The sequence below is a fragment of the Oncorhynchus tshawytscha genome, linkage group LG16 (genome assembly GCF_018296145.1).
Source record: "Oncorhynchus tshawytscha isolate Ot180627B linkage group LG16, Otsh_v2.0, whole genome shotgun sequence".
Classification (NCBI taxonomy): Eukaryota; Metazoa; Chordata; class Actinopteri; order Salmoniformes; family Salmonidae; genus Oncorhynchus; species Oncorhynchus tshawytscha.
This window is the reverse complement of record NC_056444.1, coordinates 80,024,805-80,049,687: the sequence shown is the minus strand read 5'-3', so window position 1 is coordinate 80,049,687 and position 24,883 is coordinate 80,024,805. Positions and strand designations below refer to the sequence as shown.

The 24,883-nt window shown below is 43.2% G+C and overlaps 1 protein-coding gene across 1 annotated transcript; it reads right to left on the bottom strand.

Annotated features, from left to right (window-relative positions):
• Positions 1-352: 352 nt before the first annotated feature.
• Positions 353-17,528, bottom strand: LOC112215249 (transmembrane 9 superfamily member 4-like). The gene is made up of 17 exons (XM_042299745.1): positions 17,382-17,528; positions 15,518-15,631; positions 15,160-15,259; positions 14,811-14,967; positions 14,506-14,641; positions 13,729-13,852; positions 13,320-13,438; positions 12,801-12,983; positions 12,448-12,580; positions 12,171-12,252; positions 11,825-11,900; positions 11,629-11,712; positions 9,965-10,140; positions 5,474-5,537; positions 3,847-3,966; positions 3,569-3,658; positions 353-3,457 (listed from the first exon to the last, which is right to left on the bottom strand). Exons 1-17 carry the CDS (start codon positions 17,415-17,417, stop codon positions 3,308-3,310), a joined length of 1,944 nt encoding a protein of 647 aa, XP_042155679.1. The 5' UTR covers positions 17,418-17,528; the 3' UTR covers positions 353-3,307.
• Between the last annotated feature and the right edge of the window lie 7,355 nt (positions 17,529-24,883).

The window sequence follows — 24,883 nt, the reverse complement described above, 5'->3', positions numbered from 1 at the left end:
ACTGGTTTTCTGACCCACGCCCCCCCCTACCTTTTTGATTTGTTTTACGTATCTGTCACCAACAGAAGCATATCTATTTCCCATTCATGTGAAGTCAATAGATTAGTGCCTAATGAATGTAATTAAAAAGACCGATTTCCTTATATGAACTGTAAATCAGTCAAAATTGTTGCGTTTTATTCATTATTTATATATAAAAAATAAAAAAATTGACAGAGCGAACAGGACGACGGAACTTCAGAAAGCATTACTTTGGCTTTTCTATATGAAAATTACACACAATCCCTACCGATCAAACATTTTTGTCATAAATTAATAGTCTACTTTAAAGAGACGCATTCAAATTCCAACATCGCATCAGTACTTTATTAGTTTCATAAATTATATCACTGGGCATTCTGTAAAGAAAAGGGGACAAGAAACAGGTTCTTAAAAATCATGCTTTTGGCTAAAACAATGACATGATATTTATATAGTCAAGAGTCCCCACTAAACAGCAAACCTCAGCAATACAATGTGTTGTATTTACACAGTCAACACTCATTCACACGCATACATACAACGGCCCCTGTCAGTCAAATGTACATCTGCAGGAAATCTCTCCAGAAATCTCTTTGTTGGGCCCAGGTGAGGAAGTCTGTCCGTCTCTGAATCAGAGAGCAGTGAGAGCTGGCAGCTCAGGAACACTTTTGACACTAAAGCCCAGTTCACACTGGCAGTTTGAAGTGACTCAAATACAATTTATTTGCATATCCAATTCAAATCTGTTCTTTTTCCTGCAGTCTAAACAGCCAAAAAGTACATGGAATCTGATATTTCAAGCCATCTTCCCAGCCATGGCTTTTTCATGTGCCCTCAATTGTTATTTGGCATATCTTGATGCTTGCTAGCTACTCTGTTGACAGTTTGACAAGAACATGTGGTAACTAACTAGGTTGTTTACAAAACAAATCAGTGAATGTTCTAAAAAGCTAAACATCTACCTAACTAGCTCGTTAACTGCTGTGACTAAACAAAAAGGATTTGTTCTGAAAGTTGGATCATCTTTGTCCTTTGAGGCTTTAAAAGTGTTTATACACTATGACTTTCAACATTCAAAGCAACTGTGAAACTTCCATGACGACACATTGTTGTCATCACCTTAGGTTGTTACATAACTTCTGAGTGATGGGAAGCAGGAGCACCACCACCAATCAGACGACACCAAAGACCCCTGTCGTTACTATGACAACTAGCGTAGCCATGTCAGCAAATGACTGTCTGAACACACACCTAATTTGGTCATTTTTAACTTACTGTTCGGACAACAAAACAGCAAGTTGTTAAAAATAAAAAAAACTGATTTGAGCATTAAGGCCTGCCGTGTGAACAAGGCTTTACAGGGGGAAGAAAAAGACCGATGCAATACTGACTGTGGAGGTGAATGTGTGAGAGGCCAGAGAATGCCAGAGACTAAGTGAGAGTGGAGAAGTATGATACACTACATGGTGAATGGAGTAATTCCCCCTCTGCACCTGTTCGATCCCTCTCTCTTCCAGTGCAGCTCTATCCCAACACCATCTGCTGGGCAAGACCACCAGACTGTCCTGTTTGGTTGCTATGCTCTTCATCAAGGAAAAACTGGCAGGATAATAACGTTGACCTAAAAGGCTGCATTCCTGAAAGCTCAGCTCTCAAACATAAAATAATTTCCTGGACCTAAATTAAACCTATTCCTGGACTCAAAATGACCTTTCAATGGTAATTCTCCATAGAGAATGATGTTTAATCCAGGACCAGGCTTAATCTGGGTCTGAGGAACTGGCCCATAGAATAACATAAATGGTAGTAAAAATATGCCCATGATAGAAAAGGTCTGGAATATTCTGAATCTCATTCACCCCACTTCCATTCAGTTGTGTAGGTCCCGTGTTTTAGTTTACAGGATCTTCTGCATTTCAGACTCCACCATCAAGAGGAACTCCATCTACAAGACGACGAGAACCACTAGTAGGGAATTCTAGCTGGGTAACAGAGTAAACCCAGTGAAGGATCTGCCCATTAATACAATAGGTTGACATGTAGTACCTTCTTGAACCTACCGACAATCTAAACCACATTGTCGATCTTACACAGCACCGACTTGGCTCGTGGTTTATGGGGAATAACTGTACTCCACTTAGATGCCCAATGACAGAATCATGTTTAAGGTCATCCGAGAAGACATTGATGCTCAGGGACAACCGACAACGGTAGTTAGAATAGCAGTGTCTCACTGACAACTCAAAACATGTAACATGACCTTTATGAAACCAAACAGTAATACTTAAATAAAAAAAATGCATAGTTCAGTGGGACCATGGAGCTGATTACCTCACCTAGTAATGGCAATGTGTCCAACCATTTTAAAACACATCGTTTCTCCTAGGTTAAAGCCCAGAAATTATATAGGTGATTTGAAGGAATACTACTTTTCATCAAAATTCACTTCTGTTCCATAACATTTCAACAGTCTTAAGCCCAAGTGGCTTCCCTGCAAGTAGTATTTAAAGAGAAAATTAAATGTCTGCTTTTCCACATTGAAATCCAGCCACTTTAAAAGACACATTTCAGACAATCTGTTACCTTAAATCTGAGAGACAATTGTTTTCAGGGAGTCAAATTGAGAATGATTTTAGTTGTGGCTGAAATGGTCCCATTTAAGTAAAAAAAAAAAGAAGAATATTTTAATATCCGTGCCTGTTCCAATGTTAGACCTCCATTTCCCAGCATATTTTCAGACAAAAATAATACTTATTAGCGACGTTACAAGTGTGACCTCTGATCATAAACGTATCTGGAATAAAGATAAATAAACTAACTTTACAGAGAAAGAGAGAGTGTGAAAGAAGTTAAGACTAAAATATCTTACTGACTTTAAAACAATAAAGGTCAATGCTGAACCAATGCACTTGAGTCGTCCTGTGGAACAAGGCTTGCTCCAAAAGCAGACAGTAAAACGTACAGAGACTGTTTCATTTGACATGCTTTGGCCCATGTTGTGTGTACAAGGTGAAACACAGTAGAAAACATTGACTGTCCAATAGGAAATCTCTGTGTCTCTGGACATCCAATCACAGGGAGGAAGATCGTTGAGTTTGCAGACTGCGCGCCGCACCATCTTACTGTCGTCTCTCCATGCCTATTGGGGGGGGTCTCTGTTCCACAAACACCACCTCACACGTCCATGTGTCCACACACACAAGCCAGTGATTGCTGGACATAAAGAATAAAAATGTAAAAAATGAAAAATAATGTGACAAAAACAAAACAAACAGCAGAAACAAACTCAGTCGATTTTGACGGCAGCGTAGATCTTCCGTATGAACATGTACGCTGCGTAAAAGCCAATTGTCCCTGTAAGGAGCCAGAAGGACAGGACCATGAGAGCCGTGTAGCCAAAGTACAACAGGGAAGGAATAAACTCCACGATGTCCAGCTGGAAGAGAGAAACACAACGTCAACTTGTTGTTAGACAGCTACCAGCCAATCTAAGCCTGCTTAAACAACCTCATTCAAAAGTTCATCTCAAAACATCTTCGATGGTTACCTTGTTGACAAAGTAGAAAACAGAGTAAACAAGGACGTAGAAGGCTGAGCCCCCTGATACCAGGAAGGTCCTCCACCACCACCGGTAGTCCTGCAGGAGACAGACCACACAGTTGGGCATGTATGTGACGTCACAACTCACCAATCATACCTCCTGTCTCTATCAAGTTCTACTGGGGTTGAGAACTGAATATCTCTGAACTTCTGTTCACACTCAATGTTTTCACTATGCAATGCCCCATACACACACAGCAGCCACACAGCAGGGCACCGCCTCACCTCTGCACAGAGCTGGAAGTAGACCATGACGATACTAATCTGGGAGCAGGACACCACCAGGATGATGAACACCAGGAAGAGGAAACCAAACAGGTAGTAGAACTGGTTCTCCCAGATGGCCTGCAGAGGGAGGATTTACAGTCAGACAACACCTATTAGACCAGTGCCACGCACGGCAGAGACGCGGGCTTAGACTCCGAACACGCACGGCAGAGACGCGGGCTTAGACTCCGAACACGCACGGCAGAGACGCGGGCTTAGACTCCGAACACGCACGGCAGAGACGCGGGCTTAGACTCCGAACACGCACGGCAGAGACGCGGGCTTAGACTCCGAACACGCACGGCAGAGACGCGGGCTTAGACTCCGAACACGCACGGCAGAGACGCGGGCTTAGACTCCGAACACGCACGGCAGAGACGCGGGCTTAGACTCCGAACACGCACGGCAGAGACGCGGGCTTAGACTCCGAACACGCACGGCAGAGACGCTAGACTCCGAACAGATTTTTTTAAATGTAATTTCTGCGACCAATACTGGGCTGTTTTAGACATTCAGAAGGGTGAAGAATAAAAATCCCTGCTGAGGACAAATAGAGACAACTGTACAAATGATCACTAACCCAAAACAGGTCTAAAATAGACTAAAATTCTGAATGTTACAACTTCCCCTGGTGTCCTTACTAATAGTGAGCGCACAACTTATTCCCTACCAATTAAGGAAGTTCTGACGAGTGCGACAAAGTTGAGGATATTTTTCAATGAAAGAACAGTAAAGTAGGAAGCCCAGGTTTCGATTAAGCAATAAGGCGCGAGGAGGTTTGGTATATGGCCAATATACCACGGCTAGGGGCTGTTCTTAGCCACGACGCAAAGCATCCGACACCGAGAAAAGACGAGACACAATGTGGTCTCAAAACAGAGACCAGTAATACTACAGAATCTGTAGCAGCTGGCTCTCACTGCTTTTCTGGTTTGATGTTTACAGAACAGTTGTGGCTTTTCGAATAATATCAGCTAGTCGAAATGCCCAAAAAGTTCCAAAAATAATATATATTTTTTGCTCTACTCTCTTGACCAATCAGAGTGAAGCAAAATGCCACCATAGCAGATAGTGGGTAATGTGTCAAGGCCATGTGACATCTGAAGTAGCTCAACGTGCCGTACATAAAAGCTACATTCTAAAGTTTGTTGTTTTATTAAATTATTTAGAATGTCATGATAAATCCTCACATGTAACATGGACAATTCAAAATTTATACAAAAGCTTTTTCCATTGTTAAAATAAGCCTACATTTTTTTTAAAAATCAGAACAAAATGAATACGCACAGGTGTTAATACTAAAGTCCGTTGGGATATCCGATTAACTGTACCCATATCTAGTGGTGTCTCACTGTTGTAACTTGTAATAAACAAGATCCATTTGATGGACTTCACCTACGACAGTTCCTCCGGTTCCCCTCTACACTCCTATTTCAACAGGCTAGACTAGAACAGGCTAGACTAGAACAGGCTAGACTAGAACAGGCTAGACTAGAACAGGCTAGACTAGAACAGGCTAGACTAGAACAGGCTAGACTAGAACAGGCTAGACTAGAACAGGCTAGAGGAAAGGACTTCAACTCACACTGAAGATGAAGAAGAGCTCAATGAACATGGCACCAAACGGTAGAATCCCAGCCATCAGGATGCTTTAAAAAAAAGAGAAAATGTTATGACACTGCATTAGGGTTAACAGTGATTTAATGACAAGTTGTGTGACTGGATATGAGGAAAGGTTTTGCTCCCCAGCAGGTATTCCCAAACTGGGGTATGCCAAATAAAAATGTGATTCACATTAAAATACAAATATTTTTCTTCACATTTTCAAACAGTCCATTTATATTTTCCAACAGGGCTATACATTTGGGTGAGTTCTTTTCCCCTCGCCTGAGTAACCTCGTTTCACTGCCAAAAATAAAATTAAACCATCTAGTGTTCAGCGAAATAACAACAATGTCAAATACAGGTAGCCTAATCAAATAATTAACATCCAATCACATTAACCTTCTCTCTCACAGGAAACATTCACTCTGTCACAGACATTTAGAAACATGACAATTTGAAAAATAAGCCACAGAGTTTGAGAGAATAAAGATGACTTTTGAGTAGTAAGACGTGTATAAAAGCAACAGATACCATTAATAAGAAGGGGCTAGAAGCGTCTTATATGTTGAGCTACCGAGTGGCTAGGACAGGCAAGCCCCATATTATTACCCCATACTATTGAGGAGGACTTAATTCTTCCTGCTGCCGTGGATATGGCTGGGACAATGCTGGGGGAAAAGGCCCACAAAACTATACAGACAATGACTTCATCAAACAACACTGTTTCACAACGCATCAGTGACATGGCAGAAGATGTTTTGAAACAATTACTGCTTCACATACAAGCCAGTGAACTCTATGCGTTACAGCTGGATGAGTCAGATGTGGTGGGCCTGGCACAGCTCCTAGTATATGTCCGTTACGTTTATGGGTGGGGGTGTGTGTCAATTAAGGAAGACATCTTCTGCAAACCACTGGAAACCAGGACAACATGAGGTTATTTTTAAAGTACTGGACAGCTTTGTGATAAATGGACTTTGGTCAAGATGTGTTGGTATCAGTACTGATGGCGCAAAAGTTATGACAGGGGACATAGTGGAGTGGTAACTGCGTGCCAGCATTTGCTCCCGACGCTACTTGCGTACACTGCAGCATCCACTAAGAGGCTCTTGCTGTCAAGGGAATGCCTGACAGATTGAAAGGCATTTTGGTCAACTTTCTTACAGCAAGGCCCCTGAACTCTTGTGTATTTTCTGCATTACGCAATGATATGGGCAGCGACCATGTAACACTTTTACAACATAGAGAAGTGCGCTGGTTATCAAGGGGCAAAGTATTGACACATTTTGTTTTAACATTGAGAGACGAGCTTAAAGTTCTTTACCATCATTTTCACTTGTCTGACCGCTTGCATGATGACAAGTTTCTCACACGACTGGCTAATCTGGGTGATGTTTTTTCCTCTCCTGAATGATCTGAATCTAGGATTACAGGGATCCTCTGCAACTAAACTCAACAAAAAAAAGAAACGTCCTCTCATTGTCAACTGCGTTTATTGTCAAACTTAACATGTGTAAATATTTTTAGCAACATAAGATTTAACAACTGAGACAAACTGAACAAGTTCCACAGACATGCGACTAACAGACATGGAATAATGTGTCGCTGTACAAAAGGGGGGGGGTCGAGTCAAAATCAAAAGTCCGTATCTGATGTGGCCACCAGCTGCATTAAGTACTGCAGTGCATCTCCTCCTCATGGACTGCACCAGATTTGCCCGTTCCTGCTGTGAGATGTTACCCCACTCTTCCACCAAGGCACCTGCAAGTTCCCGGACATTTCAGGTGTGGGGGGCTAGATCAGGGCTCATCGCTGGCCATGGCAGAACACTGACATTCCTGTCTTGAAGGAAATCACACACAGAACGAGCAGTATGGCTGGTGGCATTGTCATGCTGCATGAGCCTGCAGGAAGGTTACCACATGAGGGAGAAGGACGTCTTCCCTGTAACGCACAGCGTTGAGATTGCTTGCAATGACAACAAGCTCAGTCCGATGATGATGTGACACACCGCCCCAAACTATGACAGACCCTCCACCTCCAAATAGATCCCGCTCCAGAGTACAGGCCTCGGTGTAACACTCATTCCTTCGATGATAACCGCGAATTTGACCATCATCCCTGGTGAGATAAAACCATGACACGTCAGTGAAGAGCACTTTGCCAGTCCTGTCTGGTCCAGCGATGGTGGGTTTGTTCCCACAGGCGACGTTGTTGTCGGTGATATCCGGTGAGGACCTGCCTTACAACAGGCCTACAAGCCCTCAATCCAGCCTCTCTCAGCCTATTGTGGACAGTCTGAGCACTGATGGAGGGATTGTGCATTCCTGGTGTAACTCGGGCAGTTGTTGTTGCCATCCTGTACCTGTCCCGCTGGTGTGATGTTCGGATGTACCGATCCTGTGCAGGTGTTGTTACACGTGGTCTGCCACTGCGAGGACAATCAGCTGTCTGTCCTGTCTCCCTGTAGCGCTGTCTTAGTCGTCTCACAGTACGGACATTGCAATTTATTTCCCTGGCTACATCTGCAGTCCTCATGCCTCCCTGCAGCATGCCTAAGGCACGTTCACACAGATGAGCAGGGACCCTGGGCATCTTTCTTTGTGTTTTTTCAGAGTCAGTAGAAAAGACCTCTTTAATGTCCTAAGTTTTCATAACTGTGACCTTAATTGCCTACCGTGGCGGCAGGTAGCCTAGTGGTTAGAGCATTGGACTAGTAACCGAAAGGTTGCAAGATCGAATCCCTGAACTGACACAGTAAAAATTCCATCGTTCTACCCCTGAACAGGCAGTTAACCCACTGTTCCTAGGCCGTCATTGAAAATAAGAATTTGTTCTTAACTGACTTGCCTGGTTAAATAAAGGTAAAAAAAATTTAATTGTCTGTGAGCTGTGTGTCTTAACAACTGTTCCACAGGTGCATGTTCATTAATTGTTTATGGTTCATTGAACAAGCATGCAGCTGGTGGCCACACTGTTACTTTTGATTTTGACTTTTGACTACTTTTGACTTTGTTCATGGACACATTATTCCATGTCTGTTAGTCACATGTCTGTGGAACTTCAGTGTTTGAACCCTTTTACAATGAACATCTGAAGTGATTTGGATTTTTAAGAATGATCTTTGAAAGACAGGGTCCTGAAAAAGGGGCATTTCTTTTTTTGCTGAGTTTATATTCAATGTGCGGGACAAAATTGAGACTCATTAAGAAGTTGGAGCTCTTCTCTGTTTGCATTAACAAAGACAACACACAGGTCTTTCCATATGTTAGATTTTTTTGTGTGCAAATAAACTCAAGCTTATGGACAATGTCAAATGTGATATAGCGAAGCACATGGGTGAGCTGGGTGCGCAATTACGCAGGTACTCTCCTGAAACCGAAGACAAACTGGATTCGTTATCCCTTTCATGCCTCCAGTCCACTTATCGATATCTGAACAAGAGAGCCTCATGTTATTTAAATCAGAAGCCACTGACAGATTTCTGGATTGGGCTGCGCTCAGTATCCTGCCTTGGCAAATCGCGCTGTTAAGGCACTGATTGCAACCACGTACCTATGTGAGAGTGGATTCTCGGCCCGCACTAGCATGACAACTAAATACAGGCACAGACTGTGTGTGGAAAATTATTTAAGACTGAGCCTCTCTCCAATACAACCCAACATTGCAGTTATGTGCATCCTTTCAAGCAGACCCTCCTCATTAACCTGTGGTGAGTTATTCACAATTTTTGATGAACAAAAGGTTTTATATGTAAGGTGGTTAAATAAAGAGCAAAAGTATTGATTATTATTATTTGTGCCCTGGTCCTATAAGAGCTCTTTGTCACTTCCCATGAGCCGGGTTGTGACAAAAACTCTCACTCATTCTTATGTTTAATAAATGTATTGTATAGTGTGTGTGTGGGGCAGGCTTACAATGATGGCAATAAACAACATGTGAGAGTGTGCTGACCCTGGTGCTAGAGGGGGTACAGGTGACCCTGGTGCTAGAGGGGGTACAGCTGACCCTGGTGCTAGAGGGGGTACAGCTGACCCTGGTGCTAGAGGGGGTACAGCTGACCCTGGTGCTAGAGGGGGCTACAGCTGACCCTGGTGCTAGAGGGGGGCTGACAGCTGACCCTGGTGCTAGAGGGGGCTACAGCTGACCCTGGTGCTAGAGGGGGTACAGCTGACCCTGGTGCTAGAGGGGGTACAGCTGACCCTGGTGCTAGAGGGGGTACAGCTGACCCTGGTGCTAGAGGGGGCTGACCCTGGTGCTACAGCAGCTGACCCTGGTGCTAGAGGGGGTACAGCTGACCCTGGTGCTAGAGGGGGTACGCCTGACCCTGGTGCTAGAGGGGGTACAGCTGACCCTGGTGCTAGAGGGGGTACGCAGCTGGAGGTTGAATGTTTGGAGTACAGGACTATAAAAAGTTCAGGAACCACTGCTCCAGAACATAGCAATAGGCAGGCTTGACAAGGACACTCACCCCACAAACTTGTTCATGTACCAGCGCTGCTCAGGCACCTGGCGAGGGATCTGATTGGTGCGGACGGGGTTATCGTACGGCTGCTTCCGGAAGCCAAAGTAGTAGCCAAAGTAGACCAGCGGCATGGAGATACCGAACCACATGCAGAGTAGAGCCAGCATGGTGGTGAAGGGGACCTGAGGAGGGAGATGGTGTGATTGATGGCAACACAAGACATCACAGTCATATTTCAACTAAGAGATACAGTGGGCCTGTATATAGTGAATGTGTTGATGCTAAACAGTGGGCCTGTATATAGTGAATGTGTTGCTGCTATACAGTGTTGGCCTGTATATAGTGAATGTGTTGCTATACAGTGGGCCTATATATAGTGAATGTGTTTGCTATACAGTGGGCCTACATATAGTGAATGTGTTGCTGCTATACAGTGGGCCTGTATATAGTGAATGTGTTGATGCTATACAGTGGGCCTATATATAGTGAATGTGTTGTTGCTATACAGTGGGCCTATATATAGTGAATGTGTTGCTATACAGTGGGCCTATATAGTGAGTGAATGTGTTGCTGCTATACAGTGGGCCTGTATATAGTGAATGTGTTGCTATACAGTGGGCCTGTATATAGTGAATGTGTTGCTATACAGTGGGCCTATATATAGTGAATGTGTTGCTGCTATACAGTGGGCCTATATATAGTGAATGTGTTGCTGCTATACAGTGGGCCTATATATAGTGAATGTGTTGCTGCTATACAGTGGGCCTGTATATAGTGAATGTGTTGCTGCTATACAGTGGGCCTGTATATAGTGAATGTGTTGCTGCTATACAGTGGGCCTGTATATAGTGAATGTGTTGATGCTATACAGTGGGCCTGTATATAGTGAATGTGTTGCTATACAGTGGGCCTGTATATAGTGAATGTGTTGATGCTATACAGTGGGCCTATATATAGTGAATGTGTTGATGCTAAACAGTGGGCCTGTATATAGTGAATGTGTTGATGCTATACAGTGGGCCTGTATATAGTGAATGTGTTGATGCTAAACAGTGGGCCTGTATATAGTGAATGTGTTGATGCTAAACAGTGGGCCTGTATATAGTGAATGTGTTGATGTTATACAGTGGGCCTGTATATAGTGAATGTGTTGCTGCTATACAGTGGGCCTGTATATAGTGAATGTGTTGCTATACAGTGGGCCTGTATATAGTGAATGTGTTGATGCTATACAGTGGGCCTGTATATAGTGAATGTGTTGATGCTAAAATGTGTTGATGCTAAACAGTGGGCAGTGGGCCTATATATAGTGAATGTGTTGCTATACAGTGGGCCTGTATATAGTGAATGTGTTGATGCTAAACAGTGGGCCTGTATATAGTGAATGTGTTGATGCTATGTGTTATAGTGAATGTGTTGCTATACAGTGGTCCTATATATAGTGAATGTGTTGCTATACAGTGGGCCTATATATAGTGAATGTGTTGCTGTTATACAGTGGGCCTATATATAGTGAATGTGTTGCTATACAGTGGGCCTGTATATAGTGAATGTGTTGCTATACAGTGGGCCTGTATATAGTGAATGTGTTGCTGCTATACAGTGGGCCTGTATATAGTGAATGTGTTGTTATACAGTGGGCCTGTAATGGAGGAGACTAGCTAGCTCACGGCTCCAGACGAGTGCTCTCCCCAGATGAAACAGTTGAGAACGAAGCAGATGCAGAAGACCACGGCAGGGTACAGAGTGGCCGTCTGCAGGCAGAGCGGAGGAGAAACAGTCCCACGTGAACAGTAGGCAACAGGACACCAAGTTTCCTTAAACATACAGCGTTAGCCATTGATAGCATCCATTTGTAGTACTCACACAAAACGCACCCTTCTTCCACCGATGCCCTTTCAGCGTGCGGTAGAGTCGGCCAGCAGAGTATCCACCGAATACACTAGGAAGAGAAAACAGTCATACGGATGGCTCTCCCACAGCCAGAGGCCCCAGTCCCAAATGGACCCCTAAGCTCTACACTACACCCAATCTCTGTGTGGATATCTGAGAGGATTTGATAGGAGTAAGCAACATATAAAAATCACTCGCTCCACCACACCCTCTGACAAGCTAGGTAGAAGCCCCCCCCCCATACTGCTTATACTTATCAAAATGTCCACAAGTGGGATTGGGCGAGAGAAATAAGGAGGGCAACTCTCTCGTGTCTTACCCCATGAACATAAACAGGAAGCAGGAAGTGGTCATCAGGGCCCCTCTACTAGAAGGCGACAGCATCCCCAACATGGCCACGACTACAGGACAGATAACACAGCAGCTTCAGCCCCATGTCACAGAGACAAACACGACCACGCTTTCATCTCCAGTTGTGATGGATGACCCATATCCAGACATTACAATGCATGTCCTTGATGGAAATGCCAGTTGGTAGATAGAGTACTATTGAAGAGGTTTTAGGAGTCCCGTTTTTTTTTTTACAGCCCACTTACAGATAACGATGAGGATCATGCAGAAGAGCTGTATGCCCGAGCCCAGCAGAGAGCTGAGGATCATGGGATACTGTGGAGGTCTGAACACGTCTCCATGGACATTCTTCCAGCCCGACTCCTCCATGGTGTCCTCCTAACGAAGACAGACATTGGTATTTCACAGACACTACCCACATTCATTCACACAACGTGAAGAAGCAAATATTTTTCTTGAGAGGGTGAACACAACGTCGCATTTTGAAATGTCCGCAGTCTCACACGTAACTGAGTCTCTCTCTCTGCAGCTACAGACACAAAGTGACGTCAGAAGCCAAAGCCATGTCATATTTAGCAGAGTGAGTGGGGTCTCTTACTATGTCATCCTCTCTGTTGTAGTTGGCGATGTCCTTCCTCAGGGTCCTGATGATGATCATACTGAGGATCCCAGAGAGGAAGAAGACCACCACCACTGAGTTGACGATGGAGAACCAGTGGATCTGCACGTCGCTCATGGTCAGGTAGGTGTCCCAGCGGGATGCCCACTTCACCTGGCTCTCCTACAGGGCAGACAAACGGGCTCCATTTCTATTTCTTTAGGAAGGGGAGTCCTTAATGAGACCCAAGGGCTCTTTATCTAGAGAACCTTGCATTACAAGACAACCAATTACACAATCAAGGAGCCTAGAAAACAAAGAAAAATATATTTAACAAAAACAAATAACCACATTCCTCAGTGAAGAGGTCCATTAACAACAACGTAGCCAGCTAAGTCAAGTGACATTCTATTTGAAGTGCATCACAACGTTTCACATTTTACAGAGGAAGATCTAAAAATCTTTGCCGTTGCTAAAAACCTAAAGATAGAACATAAAGAGAAGGGCCGTGCCTCTTACCTCCCAGCGGACAGAGTAGGTGAAGAGAACCTCATTGTCCTTGGAGGGGTCAATCTCCTGAGGAGCTGAGTTAGTGGCCTCGGGCAGGGTACACGACCCCTTATCAGCCACCTTTAGGTCTGCAGAGGGATCCGTACAGAGAATTAACATAGAGAAGGGGGAGAATAGAAACACACTGTATTTCACAGGAGGTTGGTGGCACCTTAATTGGGGAGGAGGGGCACGTGGTAATAACTGGAATGGAATAGGTGGAACGGGATCAACATGGTTTCCATGTGTTTGAAGCCATTCACGCCGTTCCAGACCTTATTATGAGCCGACTTCCACGCCTGTATTTTTTTTTAATGCACTGTGTTTATTGGGCTCAAATAACCCGTTCGTACCTCAGGAAGGACACTGTGTAACTTACCCTCCACCTTGACACTCTGGGGAACCACCTCAAAACGAACAACTCTGTAGTTGTGCTCTTCCCCGTCCTCCAGCTTCTCCTTGTGGTAGTAGATGATGAAGGACAGGTGGTTGTGGAGGTAGAACTATAGCAGAAACACAACAGTGTAGGACAGGTAGGACTATAGTAGAGACAACATACTGTAGGACAGGTAGGACTATAGTAGAGACAACATACTGTAGGACAGGTAGAACTATAGTAGAGACAACATACTGTAGGACAGGCAGAACTACAGTAGAGACAACATACTGTAGGACAGGCAGAACTACAGTAGAGACACAACATACTGTAGGACAGGTAGAACTATAGTAGACACACAACATACTGTAGGACAGGTACCAGAGAGAACAGAACACAAAACACCCTAAAGCAGGGTTTCTTAAACTATGGTTTGACTTGGGACCCAAAGTAGGCCCTGGGCATGTGAGAGGATTGTGAGTTATCTATAATCACACTATTTTGTATTAATTTGGGTCGTTGAAGGACGAGTTTGGTCTCGGGTGGACGGTGAAGTTGTCATTTGGGCCTCAAGCTGAAATCTTTTTAAGATCCCCTGCCCAACAAGATCTGTTCTATAAAAACAAATGGTATATCTTGAAAAAACCCTGCTGTCTTCACATCTTAAAAGTGTAGGGGGTCAAATAGAAGGATTCAGCGTTCCACTCCCCTAATCTCATTCAGATGTGTCCATGCTCTCTCTCCACCCTTTAGTTATGCCCTTGTAAAGAGGTTCAGTACCTTGTTGTTGTCAGTGAAGCCCAACCTGTAGCCGTGTTCAAACTGAACATCCTTCACCACCTCCTTGTCCTCAGCCCCTGCCTCTATGTTGGGGTTGAACTCCAGCCGCGTAGCCACTGGGAGGTTGTCTGCAATGCTGTGGGAGTTTATAGACAGGATTAACATGGACCATGCAGCAGCATTTTACACAGTTACCTGATAAATGCTGCTGCCTAATTGTATTGATCCAATGGTAGATGATTCACAGGCATGCTGACAGTTTCTTAAAAAAAGGTGAGAAAGAGTAATGAGGAAAGCCAACTCACAGGTGAACATAATACTCCTCCTGAATTCGCTCAGCCACCAGCTTACTCTGCTGCACGTTGAGTTTCAGCTTGGCACAAACCACCTCACACTTCCTGTCCTGGGTCATGAGTACCGAGTACAGGGTGTTGACAATGCGGTCCCCGCGTAACACCTCCCCTGCACACACACAGAATAACACGTCAATAGGACTTCTTGGTGAGGACCTTGAGGTGCAACAGATGATAATAAATCACATACAAAGACTAATCATCAGCAAATACACAAGCAAAGAGTAAACCTTCCAAACAGCGACAAGACGCTTGGAACAACATATGCATGAGAGGAGAGCAGAGAGAAATGCTTACTTACCCAGGTTCTCTGCTTTGTAGACCACTTTATCAGGCTGACAGAAGGGCAAGGAGTAGTATTCATAGGGAAGCTGAGTCCGGGAGCTGGTCAGCTTCACGGCCTGGTGGTGGGGGGGGGAATCAATATGCACATTCATTTGAGTGACTGACTGCCTGACCTGCCAACTGCATGCAAATAGGCTACACAACCAATACCTAGTTTTCACCTCAGTCTGCCTTGGAAAAGCATTTGAGCTAAACAGGCTTTAGTCTCTGTATCAAAATGAGGTTATGATAACATACATCATCATACTTAGAAAACCAAACAACAGCAACTTAGTAAATCCATAAAAAGGAGGACACGTTTCTGCTTAGTTTACCTTAATCTCTACAGCACTGTTCTGGTGGAAGTTCATAGGAGCAACTCCAGGCACGTAAAAGGCCTGGACTCCTCCAGGTAACAAGGACAGCAGCAGAAGGGCCAACCACGTCGCCTGCAACACACAAACGGACTAGTTGCCACATACCCACAATGGAAATTGAGCAATCAATGGAGAGTGGAGCCGACGTCAGGCCATGTAAAGTGAGACACATTTTTCACCCTGAGATGATGGTAATCAGATTACAATGTAGTAGATTTATTGGTGCACAGTATCAAGCACAATCCAAGATGTCTCAATCACTTACACAAAGCTTTGAGTGGACTTGGCATGGACCTACAGTATGACGTATCTAACCAGTTACAGTGGCTAGACCGCAGGCCTACACAGCCCACTGATGGTATAGAAACACCTTAATATCTCAATATGATCTTGTGGATTATTTACTGTATGCTTAAGGGTGTTACAATAACACTGCATGACAAATATTAGAACAATACATAATTTTAAAGCTGGGGTGGGAGGTCACCTTAACCAGGGTTCCCAGATTCAGGTTAAACCTAGTACTGGACAACAACAAAAAATGTACAGATGGGAAATTGCATTGAATATGCAGGCTATATAAATCCCTTTCACTCAGAGTGAGAGAGCTCAAGATTTAGCAGGCAAACATAGGCCTTCTACTAAAACTAAATGTCACACCAGTCAAACTGGATTTTCCTTTCCTGTCTGGAGTGCTTGAAAAACTACCGTATCCATGACTCTAATCAGACAGTAACTATTCTGCATTGGTTCTGGGGATGGGTGGGGGACAAGCATGAACATTCTGTGTTAACAGTGAAACGTTTAAACACTGAAAAGATACATGTTGATAAAAACAATAACAAACCAAACAACCCAATGTAGCCAAAGTTATCATATTAATCTTGTTTCAAATTATTCATTTGCTAGGCAGCTACAGGTGTTCGTTAGCTACCTATCTGTATAAAAATGAGTATGACAATATCCACACTCACAATAGCACACTTAACTAGCTAACGTTAACTAAATAGCTAGGTGACATTATTAGTAAATTGTTTTGATGTGAATGTCAACTAAATACGCCACATAGAAACTCATCAAGGAGATTGCCTTTGGCTACATTTATATAATACACACACAATGCAAAAATGCATAGCTAGCCAGCGAACCACGTACGTCAACATTCGCCATTCGCCGCGTAACGTCAACATTCGCCACGTAACGTCAACATTCGCCACGTAACGTCAACATTCGCCACGTAACGTCAACATTCGCCACGTAACGTCAGCTAACTAAACTGGCTCTGGTGCTCGAACTAGCCAGCTACCACATGAAAACGACCTGCTTTGCATTCCCAGTTGCTACAAACGTTTAGAAAGCGTATGCGTAGCTAATGTTAGATTATGATTGAGACTAATTCACTAGCCAAGTTAGCTAACCTTACATTTATGTAGGAGGTTGTTGGCTAGACAGATAACAGCCCAGCTACGCAAAAGCATTACTGTCAACCGTAACGGTAACCGAAATACATTTCCTTTCTGGTCAACATACAGTAAGAATTAAGGAACATTATTGTATTGTGGATTTACGCTTGAAAACACATTTGACAAGTTAGCTGGTTAGCGTCGTCAACACTAGCCTACTACTAGCACTTCTGCACCATTGACAAACCAACAATGTAGAAGGACACCACATTTAAATACCGTTAAATCATAACTTTTTATTTCACTTGATAAAGTAAACTCGGATATGAAGAATAACACAACAATATGCTTGTAGTTGAAGGTAGACAGTGAAATCTGACAGATGTTTGAAGAACAAAATTGTATTGCTTCTCACTTACCATCGCCGCGGCCGCCATCTTGAATACACGTGTCATTCGTGACGTGAAAGGAACCAAAACCCGTTCGCCCCGGTCGTCATACTGAGGAGACTGGCGAATCAGTGATGCCAATTTAGCAATTATGTTGTTAGATTTGGCAATTTTTCAGACTACCCTGGCAAACTTTTTTTCCTCAAACAGCACCTAACATCAAATTTAGCCACTTTTAAAAAATGGATTTGGAACTTTTAGCAACTTTTGAAAAGTGACTCAAATGCTTAAAATGCACGCATTTTCCCTCTAAATAACACAAAACCGATTTTTCTCTGTCACACACTCAGTCACAACACACGTGCCTGGCTGCAAAAGTGCATTGTGAGTGACCTCGGCAGCAGGCGCTCAGCTCGTGCACAGGCAGCAGAAGGCCTGCTGCAATTTCAGCAAATTTCAAATCATTGTTGGCTGACTGCAGCAGCAGTAGTATGCGTTCAACGAGACAAACCCAATGAATATATTTGGTCACAAATGTTTGATCTTGAACAGAACTTAAAACAAAAATCAACATGTCTCAATCAAAATTGTACAGCCAGAAGTACAGAAAAGAGTGGGAGTCTGAGGTTGGCTGAAGGTTGGCTGAAGCCAGTAATTGAGGATTGAGGATGATTGTCAGGCCTACGGTGCCTACTGCAAATCAGATATGCTTGCAACAATGTATGACATCAAAAAACATTGCATATAAATAAATCAAAACCATACAACCCCACAACTCAGTCTACATTACCACAGTTGGTTAAGAAAGTGGATAACTGCAAGAGCGCAGAAGCTACTATGGCAATGGCCATTGCGGAGCATTGTTCTCTGCGACCATTTAAGTATGGCTTGCAAAGCTGCCTTTTCAGATTCTGTGGCAGCAACAAACTTCCAAGTGCACAGAAATGATTAGTGGAGTACTGGCTCCTTATTTTCTCCAAAGGGTATCATCAGATGTGGGGAGATGAGAAGTTCAGTCTCCTTTTGGATGAGTCCACTGATGTCAGTGTCTCGACATACCTGGGTGTGGTGATTCGGTATTTCAGTGCTGAAAAAGGAACCGGTGTCCACATTTCTCAGGCTGGTTGAATTGGAGGGGGGCGATGCCAGATCAATAGCAAAGGCGGTAGTTGAGTTCCTTGAGAGCTTTACAAAAGAAAATCTTCAGGGTATTGGAACTGATAATGCGTCCATGATGACTGGGGTGCACAACAAAGGAAGAATGTGCATTGCCCAATTTGGTACTCATCCGCTGTGTGTGCCAGTCTTTACAATTGGCTGTCAGTGCAGCATCCAAAGAAACCGTCCCTAGGAGTGTTGAGTACTTAATCAGGGAAACATACAACTGGTTTTCCATTTCCCCAAAACGGCACGAGGCGTACAAAGCAGTGTATAACACCATTAATTGTGGCCAGAAACCCCTGCAGATCACCAGTGTGTGCCACACTTTGGCTATCGATTGAGCCTGCGGTAACTCATATATTGAGCCAGTAGGAAGAACTGAAACTCCACTTTGAGGTGACCAAGGCCAGTGAGCATTGCTTGGTGCATGGTGGATGTGCTCCACTCCACGTACATGGACAAGACCAACTATGTCTACCTGACATTCTGGAAATCAATCCTGTCTGACGTACAAGTAGCAGTGAAGTCATTTGAGGGAGGAGCAAACAGATCCTGTCAAGCTTTTGGACAATCTGGTACATCTCTTAACATCAATTTGCAGCAGAGTAGTCAACCCTATGGCAAAAAATGTATGTCCTGAAGGATGCCATTGATGGACATCTCAGTCCATCACCATACCTTTGGTACCTTTTAGAGAGCGCGGTGTACCAACAGTCTTGAGCCAGGGGACAAAAAGGTCATTCGGAGACGGTGCATCAACTACGTTGTTGCTTTAAGCAAGGAGCTGCAAGCAAGGCTCCCAGACAACCTAGAAGTCTTGTGAAACATGGCCTTGTTCAGTGTTAAGGAAACACTAAAGCACAATAAAGACACCACTGAAATGATTAAAGTAGCTGAGCTACTGGGGTACCAGCCCCAAACAATTGATACAATTGTTTCCCAATGGAGAAACATCCATCTGTTTAGGTGTTTAACTGAAAATACAGTCGAGTTTTGGAGTGAAGTCAGTAACTACACGGAATCTTCCGGGTCAAATCCATTTGAAGAACTGTGCAACGCTGCACTCGCTGCCCTCTCCTTGCCACACTCAAATGCGGAGGTTGAGTGGCTGTTCAGTCAAATGAGTGTGGTCAAGTCAAAGTTAAGAAATAGAATGTCACTGCACACTCTCAACTCCATACTCCTGGTGCGGTATGGACTGAAGCTGGCTGGTGATACCTGTTACCAGCATAAACTACAAGGTGAAGTTCAGCAGCAGTTTGGCACCACAGCAGCATACAACTTTAAGGCCACTCCATCCTCTTCTGGTTGTTCCAGCTCCGTGACAATGCAGTTGGACAGTGAAGATGAAGAGGATTTCCTTGCCAATCTATGATTCATCATATTTACAGTATGCAAGGAGTGGACTTTCTGGAACTGGCAGAGACACAAAGCTGATGGTGGCAGTGTGTACTGCAGTGTGAGTGAGAACAGTGGTAATATCTGGAGGAAACCAGTAAACAGCTATCCAGCCAAGCAGCACCACAACCGGGAGAGAACTGGATGCCTACCGCACACATCATTATTTGAGTTAAGTTGCTTGTTCAATAAGATAGCATATACAGTACCTTGTTATTAGCTTGTACCGATAATTGTTGATCAGTTAGATAGCATGTTAACTAACTACCAATGCACTGCTTAAAACTGTAATTGTTCAGAATGTGTAGGTTTACTAGTTAAAAAGAAAATGTAAAAAATGTAATTGTTCAATAATGTGTAACTGTTCAAAATTTCAAGGTGTTGTGTTTAAAAATTTAAAATATCGGATCATATAAAATGTGTTGGGTTTAAATTACTTTTACAAATAAAAATATGTGATAATAAACAAACAAATCTAAACGAACAAATGTCAAATCATATTTTTTGCCGAGATGGCCAGTCAATTTGAGTAACGTTATTGTGTATTCTACGTAACAACGCAGTTTTACGTTATTACGTAATGACCTCATCACGCAATGACAATGTCATTTAGCAACTTCTAGCAACAAATTGACCTGCCACTAGCAACTTCCCCGGAAAATTAGTTGGCAACTCTGCTGGCGATACTACAGTTTAACTGACGCCAAGCCCAGAAAGACAATTTCCATAGACACCCCAATAGAGAAGTCCATACTATTTTTTCCTAAAAACAGTCCCTCTGTTTGTGTTAGAGAATGATACCAATCATGTTAAAAAGTCCCTCTGTTTGTGTTAGAGAATGACACATTACCAATCATGTTAAACAGTCCCTCTGTTTGTGTTAGAGAATGACAATCATTACCAGTCCCTCTGTTTGTCATATCAATAAAAAGTCCCTCTGTTTGTGTTAGAGAATGATATCAATCATGTTAAACAGTCCCTCTGTTTGTGTTAGAGAATGATATCAATCATGTTAAACAGTCCCTCTGTTTGTGTTAGAGAATGATATCAATCATGTTAAACTGTCCCTCTGTTTGTGTTAGAGAATGATATCAATCATGTTAAACAGTCCCTCTGTTTGTGTTAGAGAATGATATCAATCATGTTAAACAGTCCCTCTGTTTGTGTTAGAGAATGATATCAATCATGTTAAACAGTCCCTCTGTTTGTGTTAGAGAATGACACATTACCAATCATGTTAAACAGTCCCTCTGTTTGTGTTAGAGAATGATATCAATCATGTTAAACAGTCCCTCTGTTTGTGTTAGAGAATGATATCAATCATGTTAAACAGTCCCTCTGTTTGTGTTAGAGAATGATATCAATCATGTTAAACTGTCCCTCTGTTTGTGTTAGAGAATGATATCAATCATGTTAAACAGTCCCTCTGTTTGTGTTAGAGAATGATATCAATCATGTTAAACAGTCCCTCTGTTTGTGTTAGAGAATGATATCAATCATGTTAAACAGTCCCTCTGTTTGTGTTAGAGAATGAATGACACATTACCAATCATGTTAAACAGTCCCTCTGTTTGTGTTAGAGAATGATACCAATCATGTTAAACAGTCCCTCTGTTTTGTGTTAGAGAATGATATCAATCATGTTAAACAGTCCCTCTGTTTGTGTTAGAGAATGATACCAATCATGTTAAACAGTCCCTCTGTTTGTGTTAGAGAATGATATCAATCATGTTAAACAGTCCCTCTGTTTGTGTTAGAGAATGATATCAATCATGTTAAACAGTCCCTCTGTTTGTGTTAGAGAATGATATCAATCATGTTAAACAGTCCCTCTGTTTGTGTTAGAGAATGATATCAATCATGTTAAACAGTCCCTCTGTTTGTGTTAGAGAATGATATCAATCATTTAAACAATCATGTTAAATGTTAAACAGTCCCTCTGTTTGTGTTAGAGAATGATATCGATCATGTTAAACTGTCCCTCTGTTTGTGTTAGAGAATGATATCAATCATGTTAAACAGTCCCTCTGTTTGTGTTAGAGAATGATATCAATCATGTTAAACAGTCCCTCTGTTTGTGTTAGAGAATGATATCAATCATGTTAAACAGTCCCTCTGTTTGTGTTAGAGAATGACACATTACCAATCATGTTAAACAGTCCCTCCGTTCATTGTGTTAGAGAATGATACCAATCATGTTGCTATCTTTGGTCCAGTGCCCCCAGGCTAGCAGTACTTCCCGTACCCCTCTCCTCTCTATCTCTGTACACACAGCGACTGCTCTGGATGTGTGTCCTCTCCCTCCACTGAAACAAACACACACTGGCTACTGACTGTTGGGAAAGTACGACACAGAGGAATGAGGCCCATTAGGTCATTTTCCTTTCGACCCAGGAAGATGTCACTGTGTTGATGTTCTTTCAGTTTCTGCTAAATGTGTCCAGACATAACCCCTAAACCGTGTCTATCCAGTGTGTAGTCGTGTAGAACTGAAACATTTGGATGAGTATGGTAGTACTGGAACTAATTTACCCCTGAGAGGCTTGGTGTGGCTAAGTATATATTTTTTCCTCCATAGAAATAGAATGACAATCATTGATAATAAATTATAGAATGATATTAATCATCTAATTCAGTTTTTTTCTGCAGCTTATTTGGGCCAAAGGGGTTTAAATAAAACTTTAGGATTGTGTCCAGGCTAGTGGGAACTGTGTGCAATGGGAAGGGATGCTGCAGCTGCCATTATTGCTCCTCTGTTGAGGTGTTTGAGCGCTATGCGCCATCTAGTGGCCGTTCTCCAGTGGTACATGGTGACAGCGGTGAGTTTAAGTGTCTGGTTCAGTCAAAAAAAAAGATCCATTCACATTTTATTTGTCACATGCGCCGAATACAACAGGTGTAGCAGACCTTACAGTGAAATGCTTACTTACAAGCCCTTAACCAACAATGCAGTTAAGAAAAATAAGTTAAGAAAGTATTTACTAAAATAAACTGAAGTTAAAATGATAAATAATTAAAGAGCAACAATAAAACAACAGTAACGAGGCTATATACAGGGGGTACCGGTACAGAATCAATCTGCGGGGGCAAAGGTTAGTCGAGGTAATTGAGGTAATATGTGCATGTAGGTAGAGTACATCTCTGCTCCAGGACCTCCTGTCTGTTTCAAGCCCAGTCCAGCTCGCTCTTCCAGTGGGTAAAACACAGGGCCATCATCCTCATGGCTCTGCCAAGCTGGAAACTGGCACCACTGTGCCTACTTGCCAAGCTGTGCCAGGGCAGGGCCGACATAGGCTTTCTAGCTCTGGAAAACCCAGCATGGGAGAAAGAGAAGTGAAAAGGTGAGAATGAATCTTAAATGTTGCACAGAATTACTTGTCCAATCCAAAAGTTATTTTTGGAGGACTGTCCCATGTTAATATACAGTAGTTCTGGAGGTCTGAGTTTTAACATTTGAGTCATTTAGCAGACACTTATCCAGAGCAACTTACAGTAGTGATTGCATACAAGTTCATATTATGATTTTTTTGATACTTGGGAATCGAATCCACTACCCTGGATTTGCAAGCACCCCACTCTACCAACTGAGCTACATTTAAATCAAGTAGAAAACAGAGACAGATAGTGGTATGCATGGCACACTGATTTATCATCGTGGGGCAAATGTTCATATTCATGGGAAAATGATTAGTTAACTTTTCTCTTTATACACAGTTACAGTCTAACACACACACACACACACACACACACACACACACACACACACACACACACACACACACAAACAAACACAAACAAACACACACACACACAGTCTGATTGTGAAAAGCCAAACTGGTCAGTGAGGACTGATGTGCTGTGACCAAAGATTTATATAATCGCTTATGTACTATTTTCACAAGTATGTGGTAAACTTTCACAACTTTCACAACGCAGGTCATCAAAAGGCTGTTTTTTCCAAACTTGAAGCAGATTTTCAAATTTACTAAGTAAAACACACAAAACCACACTAACTTTTTCACCAAACCTAATCAGTGTTTCATCTAGAAATACCTTTCATATTAAGTAATTATTTTAGGTAAATATTAATATTAATTACATTTTAATATTAAGTAAATACGTTTCGTATGACTCTCTTCTCATTTGTTTAAATAGGGGAGGTACTTAGCCATTTGGTTAACCTATAGATTTTAAACTGGTTTGTCTACTATATATGGATTTTGAGAACTACAGAAAGAAAATATGTTTGTAAAGTATAACCCTACATAGTAACTGTTCCTTATTGTTAATTGATTTCAGTTGTAACCACAATTGGTCACCATATAAAAGGATGTGTTTTAACACTTGCAATTTCTTTCAACATGGAGCAGGATAGACAGCAAGGGAGAGGAAGAAATCAAAGAGCTTGTGGACAAGGGGCCCATCAGAGAGGTGGACATGGGCCCCGTCAGAGAGGTGGGCATGGGCCCATCAGAGAGGTGGACAAGGGGCCCATCAGAGAGGTGGACAAGGGGCCCATCAGAGAGGTGGACAAGGGCCCATCAGAGAGGTGGGCATGGGCCCCGTCAGAGAGGTGGACAAGGGGCCCATCAGAGAGGTGGACAAGGGGCCCATCAGAGAGGTGGACAAGCCCCGTCAGGGGCCCATCAGAGAGGTGGACAAGGGGCCCATCAGAGAGGTGGACAAGGGGCCCATCAGAGAGGTGGACATGGGCCCCGTCAGAGAGGTGGGCATGGGCCCCGTCAGAGAGGTGGACAAGGGGCCCATCAGAGAGGTGGACAAGGGGCCCATCAGAGAGGTGGGCAAGGGGCCCATCAGAGAGGTGGACAAGGGGCCCATCAGAGAGGTGGACAAGGGCCCAGTTAGAGAGGTGGACAAGGGCCCCATCAGAGAGGTGGGCATGGGCCCCGTCAGAGAGGTGGACAAGGGGCCCATCAGAGAGGTGGGCATGGGCCCATCAGAGAGGTGGACAA

What these genes read in the sequence shown, in the direction of transcription:
- LOC112215249 (XM_042299745.1), bottom strand. Translation starts at nt 17,417, where the DNA reads ATGACACGTGTATTCAAGATGGCGGCCGCGGCGATG. An exon ending in AGCTCTTCTTCATCTTCAGT is followed by an intron (nt 3,967 to 5,473) that starts GTGAGTTGAAGT and finishes CTCCCTCTGCAG; the next exon opens with GCCATCTGGGAGAACCAGTT. An exon ending in TTTTCTACTTTGTCAACAAG is followed by an intron (nt 3,458 to 3,568) that starts GTAACCATCGAA and finishes TCTCTCTTCCAG; the next exon opens with CTGGACATCGTGGAGTTTAT.